Source organism: Arachis ipaensis, chromosome B06 (genome assembly GCF_000816755.2).
Source record: "Arachis ipaensis cultivar K30076 chromosome B06, Araip1.1, whole genome shotgun sequence".
Lineage (NCBI taxonomy): Eukaryota > Viridiplantae > Streptophyta > Magnoliopsida > Fabales > Fabaceae > Arachis > Arachis ipaensis.
The window spans coordinates 117,685,991-117,695,881 of NC_029790.2; the positions used below are offsets into that span (position 1 = coordinate 117,685,991).

The 9,891-nt window shown below is 45.7% G+C and overlaps 1 protein-coding gene across 1 annotated transcript; it reads left to right on the forward strand.

Annotated features, from left to right (window-relative positions):
- LOC107647280 lies at positions 1,815-2,534 on the forward strand. The gene has a single exon (XM_016351374.1). The coding sequence runs from the start codon at positions 1,815-1,817 to the stop codon at positions 2,532-2,534; it is 720 nt and encodes a 239-aa protein (XP_016206860.1).

Here is a 9,891-nt window from a genome sequence, read left to right on the forward strand (position 1 = left end):
GCTTTTAAAAGATTGGGGTACTTTTGAAAGCACCTAAGGTATAGCTTTTCAAAGTTGACTTGTGCTTTTCAAAATTTAAAAGTCTAATATAACCTCATATGTTAACTAATTTTCAAATTTAATGCTTGCATTTATGTCTATTATAGTTTTTTTAAATTTTAAAAGCTATTTTACCAAACGCAATTGTTGTTGCTTGTATTTATTAAAAGCTATTTTTAATTTAATTTACCAAACATAAATGCTACAACTTTTAAAAAGCCATCTTTTAAAAGTTAGCTTTTACAAGCTACTTTTGAAAAGTAAAAGCTTTACCAAACCAAGCCTTATTTTGGTAATGGTATGAATAAATACTTAGTTAGAGATAATGATGATGAATCAACTGATCATGAACACATTAATTGGAGAGTTTGATTTAAAGTCTACTATATCTTCTTTTGTGAATATTTTTTTGAAAAGAGAGGATGACTTGTTTCTATATTGCAGCATTATTTGCTTTCATAACTAGAATTAAATCACGTAAGTTTTTTTTGATTGAATTATAAAGTTTTTTTTATAAATTTATATAAATATAAAATTAAAAATTTATATATAAAATAGTATATTTTAAAAATAAGAGTAACAATATTATTATTATTTTTATTTTAACTTTAACAATATGTAATAATTTTATTTATTAATTTTGATTTTTTTTAAAGAACCAAAGAACATCTTATCTGTAATAAGTAGGGGTGATGACAACTAGCAATATTCTTAATGCTACAACATTTACATGTATGAATTGGCATAAAGTAGATCTTATTATTTTTTTAAGAAATGAGCTCAACACAATTAGGTGGAGTAATAAAGAAAACAAAATAACTAATAAAAAAAAGAAAAAAAGAGAAATCCTAACCCACAGATCCTGCACCTGGAACGAACCCCGAACCCGGTCGCCCCGGGTTCAAACTCGCTCCGCCATTCGAAGGGCCCGAAACCGGCCCGATAAGAACTCCTAACCAACTTTCAAATTCAAATGTCTCCCTTATCTTGACCAAACAAGATAAGATATGATATTCACTATCACTTATAAATACAGGACTCAGGTCCCCCAGGTATTCATTCAATCCACACACCTTATACCTCTCAGATCCATTCTGACTTAAGCGTCGGAGTGTCTTTGCAGGTACCTCCCCCCATTGCTCCAGTCAAGTGATCCGGCATCCGCCTCAACCTGCAAGTTCTCGATCCATCTCTCAACCCGTACCAGAGACATCTTGTACATTGGCGCTGTCTGTGAGAAACTTGCGCCGATTGAGCTGGAATGGGGGATGAACTGGAAGAACCCTCCTTGAGCCAGGATAACTCCCGAACAAGAAATCCGACCCCCGAACACCAGGAAGTCACACCCCCACGGAAGGATAGCAAGCACCATCCACCATGCTACTCCGGGGCAAAATAAAGAAAAGGGACCCGTCGTCGCGGAACCACGACACCCCGAAAACACGGGGGACAAAGCAGCCCAAATAATCCAAGACCTCTGCCTTCGAGTTCAGGAACTCGAAGGCAGAGTTGCCACCAAGGAAAAATACAACGTCGAAAACGGAAGTCACGCAACCTCCAGATCAAGATCTCACCGCGGTAGATCGCCAACCCGGCAACACGACGAGAGAGACAATCGAAGCATCTCGCGCGACCCCAGGCGCGAAAAGTCGCCAGAACGGCGACACAGTAAAAGGTACAACCGCAACGTTTCCCGAGATCTAGGTCATCAACACGACTCAGATGAAGACCGACGACACCGAGAAACCAAGTGCACAAGAAACGACCACACAATAATGGGAGCTACTCCTTTCACCGAGAGAATCTTAAGAGCAAAACTCCCCAAAGGTTTTGATAAACCAATGGACATGAAGTACGACGGAACCAAAGATCCCCAGGAACACCTAACGACCTTCGAGGCCAGGATGAACCTAGAAGGCGCCACCGACGCGGTTCGATGCAGAGCTTTTCCGGTAACCCTAGCTGGACCAGCAATCAAATGGTTCAATGCCCTCCCCAACGGATCCATAACCGATTTCCACGACATTTCACGGAAGTTCATGGCCCAATTTGCAACCAAAATCACTAAAGCTAAACACCCCATCAGCCTATTAGGGGTCACGCAGAAACAGGACGAGTCCACGAGAAAATACCTCGACCGCTTCAACGATGAATGCCTAACAGTCGACGGACTCACAGATTCCGTTGCAAGCCTCTGCCTAACCAACGGGCTCATGAACGAAGACTTCTGCAAGCACCTTACTACCAAACCAGTATGGACCATGCACGAGATCCAGAACGTCGCCAGAGATTACATAAATGACGAGGAAGTTAGTCAGGTCGTCGCTGCCAACAAACGGCAACACAACAACACCCAACACGGCAACCCGGCGCCCCGGCATAACCCACCACCTAGAGAAAATCAGAGGGACCATCCCAAGCCAACAAACACAAACCGACTATCTAGAACCGGCAAATTCTCTAACTACATACCCCTGACAGCCCCAATTACATAGATATATCACCAAATAGCAGACTGATGTATCATCTCAAAAGCCAGACAACTCAAAAAAAGAACAGGCGGCAACAAAATCCTATACTGCGACTACCACCAAGGTTACGGACACAGGACACAAGACTGTTTCGACCTAAAAGATGCCCTCGAACAAGCCATAAGAGACGGCAAGCTCCCCGAGTTCGCCAAGATCATTAGAGAACCAAAACGCACAGAAAGAGACAGGTCGCCAGAAAGAGAAGGACGCGACCCAAGAACGCAAAGACAACCCTCTAAGGAAAGCCCAGAGGCCGACCCAACTATAATAGTAAACATCATGACAGGCAAAGACGTATCGGGCAAGTCAAAATCAACACTAAAAAAGGACCTCAAAGTCCTGGCAGTCCGAAACCAAACTCCAACCACCACTGCCGACAACATGGTAACATTCCTACCCGAGGACTGCCAGCACGGCACCTCGGCCGAAGACTCCCCTTTCGTCATCTCGGCAAGAATCGGAACAGGACTAGTACGAAGGATACTGGTGGACACCGGCCCAGACTCCAACATCCTCTTTAGAGGAGCCTTCGACAAGCTCGGGCTCTGCAACGACAATCTTCAAACACACCGCAACGGTGTCACGGGACTCGGAGACAACTTCCTCAAACCGGACGATTCCATCGGCCTCCCCCTCACCATAGGGACGGGAAACCAAAGGAAGACAATTCTATCCAAATTCGTGGTCCTCAAAGACTCCGCCGCCTACAACGTCATCCTCGGAAGAAAAACAATCAACGACTTCTCCGCCGTCATCTTTACCAAATACCTCCTTATGAAGTTCACAACGGAAGACGGCTCCATCGGTACCATCCATGGAGACCGGGAAGTTGCAGCAGAATACGACAACACCAGCCTAGCTCTACGGAAGAAGTCTCACGATGAGGCCGGCATATTCTTAGCCGACCTGGATACCTGACAAGACATCCAGCCTAGGCCAGAACCAGAGGGCGACATGGAAAAACTACAAGTAGGGCAAACCAAAGACGAGTACACCTTCAACAACAGGAACCTCCCATATGACCTTAAAGAGGATCTCTCCCAACTCCTGAAACAAAACAGAGACCTGTTCGCATTCACACCGGCCGACATGCCTGGAATAGACCCTGACCTAATGTCCCACCGGCTAGCCGTAGATCCCAAAGCCAAACCCGTGGCACAGAAAAGACGAAAAATGTCCCCAGATCGAATGGCCGAGGTCAAAAGTCAAGTCAAGGCCCTACTCGAAGGAAACTTCATCAGGGAACTATCCTACACGAAGTGGTTGGCAAATGTCGTGCTAGTAAAAAAGTCTAACGGGAAGTGGCGAATGTGCGTCGACTACACGAACCTAAACAAAGCCTGTCCAAAGGACGCCTTCCCCCTACCAAACATCGACGGATTGGTAGACGCCGCATCCGGCCATCGATACCTTAGCTTCATGGACGCATACTCCAGCTATAATCAGATACCTATGCACCGACCCGACGAGAAAAAAATGGCATTCATCACCCTCGATGGAATGTACTGCTACACAGTCATGCCCTTCGGCATGAAGAACGCCGGAGCCACCTACCAAAGGCTCGTCAACAAGATGTTCCAGAACCTATCCGGGACCAAGCTAGAAGTCTACATAAACGACATGCTCGCCAAGACCGAATCCGGCGAGCAACTCATCAGCGACCTCAAACTCATAATGAACACCCTACGAAAACACCAAATGCGCCTTAACCGGGCAAAGTGCGCCTTCGGAATGGAGGTAGGAAAGTTCCTTGGCTTTATGATCACACAACGCGGAGTAGAGGCTAACCCGGAGAAATGCCGCGCCGTCCTCAAAATGACAAGCCCAAAAAGCCTCAACGACATCCAAAAGCTCACCGGCCGACTCACCGCGTTATCCCGTTTCCTCGGGACATCGGCATAGAAAGCAATCCCCTTCTTCAAACTGATGAAGAAAGGAGCCCCCTTCAAATGGGAAGCAAAATGCGAAGAAGCATTCAAACATTTCAAAAAGGTCCTGGCAGAACCACCGGTTCTCGCCAAACCCCAAACCGGGGAAACCCCCTTCCGATTAACTTACGGCGTGGAAGCTGTTATCCCAGTGGAGATAGGAGACCCAAGTCCAAGAAGAATGATCGGGGGTAACGACGAGGAAGCAGAATGAAACCTTACAGACGAAGTAAGAAGCATAGCCCATATCAGAGAGCTAGCCCTAAAACAAATAATCAGCCTAAGGTACAACCACGGCGTCATCCGACGAGAATTCGTACCCGACGACCTCGTCCTACAACGAAACGACATCGGTACCCCGACCCCAGGGGAAGGAAAACTCACCCCTAATTGGGAAGGCCCGTACAGAATCAAGGCTGCAATCGGAAAGGGAGCATACAAGTTCGAACGACTTAACGGCGACGAGATCCCGAGAACGTGGAATGCCACCAACCTACGACGATACTACACATAGACTGACCCCCTAGGTCATCCTTTACCTTGTTTTGCCTTTTATTTGTTTTCCCTCTTTACTATAATTTTAATTTTGCACAAGGTCAAGGCTGCAGGAGCATACAAGTTCGAACGACTTAACGGCGACGAGATCCCGAGAACGTGGAATGCCACCAACCTACGACGATACTACACATACTACACATCGCTTAAAAACACAAAAAGGCCCGAACGGCCAAAACAGCATAAATCAAAGTTCAGTCAAAGCCACAAATCCACAGTCACACGGCCACACGGCACACGGCCAAAAAACAAAATACTACAATCCAAAACAAGAAGTCATAATCACAACTAATCGAGGTTGACGATTGGTGCGCAGAAATTGTGATTACACCTTGATTATGTAAAATTCATTGCTCTTTCTTTCCCTGGTAATGGCGCCAAAAACATGATGCCAATACCATGGTTCACAACTTCGCTCAACTAACCAGCAAGTGCACTGGGTCGTCCAAGTAATACCTTACGTGAGTAAGGGTCGAATCCCACGGAGATTGTTGGTATGAAGGACGCCTTCCCCCTACCAAACATCGACGGATTGGTAGACGCCGCATCCGGCCATCGATACCTTAGCTTCATGGACGCATACTCCAGCTATAATCAGATACCTATGCACCGACCCGACGAGAAAAAAATGGCATTCATCACCCTCGATGGAATGTACTGCTACACAGTCATGCCCTTCGGCATGAAGAACGCCGGAGCCACCTACCAAAGGCTCGTCAACAAGATGTTCCAGAACCTATCCGGGACCAAGCTAGAAGTCTACATAAACGACATGCTCGCCAAGACCGAATCCGGCGAGCAACTCATCAGCGACCTCAAACTCATAATGAACACCCTACGAAAACACCAAATGCGCCTTAACCGGGCAAAGTGCGCCTTCGGAATGGAGGTAGGAAAGTTCCTTGGCTTTATGATCACACAACGCGGAGTAGAGGCTAACCCGGAGAAATGCCGCGCCGTCCTCAAAATGACAAGCCCAAAAAGCCTCAACGACATCCAAAAGCTCACCGGCCGACTCACCGCGTTATCCCGTTTCCTCGGGACATCGGCATAGAAAGCAATCCCCTTCTTCAAACTGATGAAGAAAGGAGCCCCCTTCAAATGGGAAGCAAAATGCGAAGAAGCATTCAAACATTTCAAAAAGGTCCTGGCAGAACCACCGGTTCTCGCCAAACCCCAAACCGGGGAAACCCCCTTCCGATTAACTTACGGCGTGGAAGCTGTTATCCCAGTGGAGATAGGAGACCCAAGTCCAAGAAGAATGATCGGGGGTAACGACGAGGAAGCAGAATGAAACCTTACAGACGAAGTAAGAAGCATAGCCCATATCAGAGAGCTAGCCCTAAAACAAATAATCAGCCTAAGGTACAACCACGGCGTCATCCGACGAGAATTCGTACCCGACGACCTCGTCCTACAACGAAACGACATCGGTACCCCGACCCCAGGGGAAGGAAAACTCACCCCTAATTGGGAAGGCCCGTACAGAATCAAGGCTGCAATCGGAAAGGGAGCATACAAGCTTGAACGACTTAACGGCGACGAAATCCCGAGGACGTGGAACGCCGCCAACTTACGACGATACTACACTTAGACTGACCCCCTAGGTCATCCCTTACCTTGTTTTCCCTTTTTATTTGTTTCCCCTCTTTACTACATTTGTTTTCCCTCTTTACCACAATTTTAATTTCGCACAAGTGTCAATCCCGGGTACTCTTTTCCGCCATAAACAAAGGGTTTTAACGAGCCCAAAACATCAATAAAATTCCATCAAGCTATTTAAATTTTATACCTTTTCTTTTTCCTCTTAAATACAGAATAAAAACACGGCCACAACTGGGGGACTGATCACCCCCCGGGCCCGAGATACAGATATCCACGAGAAAGCAACCCCACGACAGTCCGCCCATCCCAAACAAAGGGAGCAAATAAAAATAAAAAACAAAACGGCTTAAAAACAGAATAGACAAAAAGGCCCGAACGGCCAAAACAGCATAAATCAAAGTTCAGTCAAAGCCACAAATCCACAGTCACACGGCCACACGGCCAAAAACATAAGAACAAAATACTAAAAACCAAAAGAAGTTATAATCATAGCTAATCGAGGTTGACGATCTGGCCATCATGGACAGTTTTGAAAGCTCCCATCACAGACACATCCGCTCCAGGCGCCAGCACCAAAGCCTGAGCTTTCATCGTCTCCTCGATAGCAGCAATGGCTTCCTTCACATCAGCAAGCAACACGGCATTCTCCTCTTTTAAACCCACAACCTCCGCCTTCAAATCGGCCACCTCATCCTTCAAAGTACCAACATCAGCCAAAAGCACGGCGGCCCAGGACTCGACATCCGAAGCCTTCCTCCGTTCTTCCCCAAGCTGAGACAAAAGAGAAGTCTCAACCTCGGAAAGGCGAAGGATCTCAGCACCAGACTCCTCGAATGATTTCACTGCCCGCTCCCTCGCCGACTCGGCATCCGCAAGTAACCCCTTCAACCTCGCCACCTCGGCCTGGGATTAACGAAATTTCTTGTCCAGAAGGCCCACCTGAGCTATCACAGGCTCGGCCTTCTGGACAATCACAGCGGAACGAAGAAGGGAACGGTAAAGGGACTTCACCTGGAAGGTCACATCACATTCACGGAAGAAATCCTCCATACCAGGCATAAGGTGCTCATCAATGAAGGCTGGAGCGTCAAAACGACGATCCATCACCGACGGGACCGCACCCTCCCCCTCCACCAAGTTCTCACTATCAACATCCTCTGACCGCTTTCGCTTCTGGGAAGCACCCTCTGGTGACACCACCACCACATCATCATCAACCTCCACGCCCCGACCTGACCCTTGGGTGCCACCTTCAGTCAACGCCAAATCCTCAGAGACAGCCCTCGTATCATCAGTAGGTCGTGAGGTCGGAGTGGATGGAGAACTGCCAGAAGGAGTCCCCTGAGACAACTGAGCCTTCAACCTAGCAAGAGTCGTCAAACCCCCAGCCATCTCAACTGCAAGTAAGACAAAAAGTAGAAAAAGCATAAGTACCCAACTCGGAACCACGCCACAAAAAATAAATAAAAAAAGCGTGGAAAAAGACACAGATCACACACCGACATAAGCCCGACAAGCAACCGGGTCACCCATCACATCCCTGTGATTAAGAGGACGCTCCCCAAACAACTGCCACAAGACGAGGGCGACATCCTGGTCTTCCGCAGTCAAAAACTTTTGCGTCACCCGGGTGAGAACGGACGGCCCCGCCCCAAAATTCCAATTTGTGGGGAACCCCCGCTCACCCTCCAACGTCAGCCAGAACAGATGATGCCCCCTCGCAGGACGAACCTTGAAATACCCACTCTTAAACCCATGAAAAGAATCTTCGTACAAGCCGAATACCCGACGATGAGGCTGAGCCCTAAAAGACATATACCCCTTCTTGTGCTTTCCCTCCTTAGACGGAAGGGTGCACAAGAAGAGAAAAAGGAAGACATTTACGGATACCGAAAGCTCCAGAAACTCGGACACGAGCTCGAAAGTCCAGATCGCCGCCCAACTGTTCGGATGCAGCTGGGACGGCGCCACGGAACATCGGCTCAGCAACTGTTGAACAAAAGGGGAAAATGGCAGCCGCACGCCAAGACGGGTGAACATTGCCTCGTACACCCACAGCCAATCCGAAACGGTCGACGAGGCCAGATTAGTGTAACAGACCCTCTCGTCAACCCCCGGAAGGAACCCTAAACCCGGTCGCCCGGGTTCAAACTCGCTCCGCCATTCGAAGGGCCCAAAACCGGCCCGATAAGAATTCCTAACCAACTTTCAAATTCAAATGTCTCCCTTATCTTGACCAAACAAGATAAGATATGATATTCACCATCACTTATAAATACAGGACTCAGGTCCCCCCAGGTATTCATTCAATCTACACACCTTATACCTCTCAGATCCATTCTGATTTAAGCGTCAGAGTGTCTTTGCAGGTACCTCCCCCCATTGCTCCAGTCAAGTGATCCGGCATCCGCCTCAACCCGCAAGTTCTCGATCCATCTCTCAACTCGTACCAGAGACATCTTGTACACTACAACATTTACATGTATGAATTGGCATAAAGTAGATCTTATTTTTTTTTTAAGAAATGAGCTCAACACAATTAGGTGGAGCAATAAAGAAAACAAAATAACTAATAAAAAAATAGAAAAATAGAGAAATAGAAACAAAAATAAATCCAAGATTATTTTTGACATTGTCATCAACAACCATTAGGATTAACTCTATTCCACTAGTAGTAGCTCGTACGGGACCTATTAATATATCCTAAAATTAATATATCTAAAATTTATATATTTTTTAATTAATTAACAAAGTATAAAAAAATAAAAAAATGAAGAAAAAAATATAATAGAGTACAATTGAATACTTATAAATTTAAACATGTCAAGTTATTTTTTTTTAAATTTGAATAGATAAAAAATCATATACATTATAAACTTAAGGAAAATAGTATGGAAGACATCAAAATACGTTACAAAAGATTATAATTTAAGAAAGAAAAGTGAAAAACATATCATTATTGGTAATAAAAAATATTGAAACATAAAAGAGAAAATTTAAAAAATTAAAATATAGCAAAAACTTTGAGTATGTAAAATTATATTGGCCATGCGACTTATTGCAAATGACGATTACATTTTGTATCAATTCGTTCATTTTGCTACATTAGTTGTTTTTTTTTTTTTGAAAGAAAGAGGAAGCTCAACACTCAAAGTGGAGCATACACGGAAAAAGGTAAAAACAAAACTAACTAGCTCTTATGTCATCTTCGGCATAGCCATCAACAACATAAG

Excerpts from the sequence above, each read along its gene's own strand:
- LOC107647280 (XM_016351374.1), top strand. The coding sequence starts at position 1,815 with ATGGGAGCTACTCCTTTCACCGAGAGAATCTTAAGAGCAAAACTCCCC.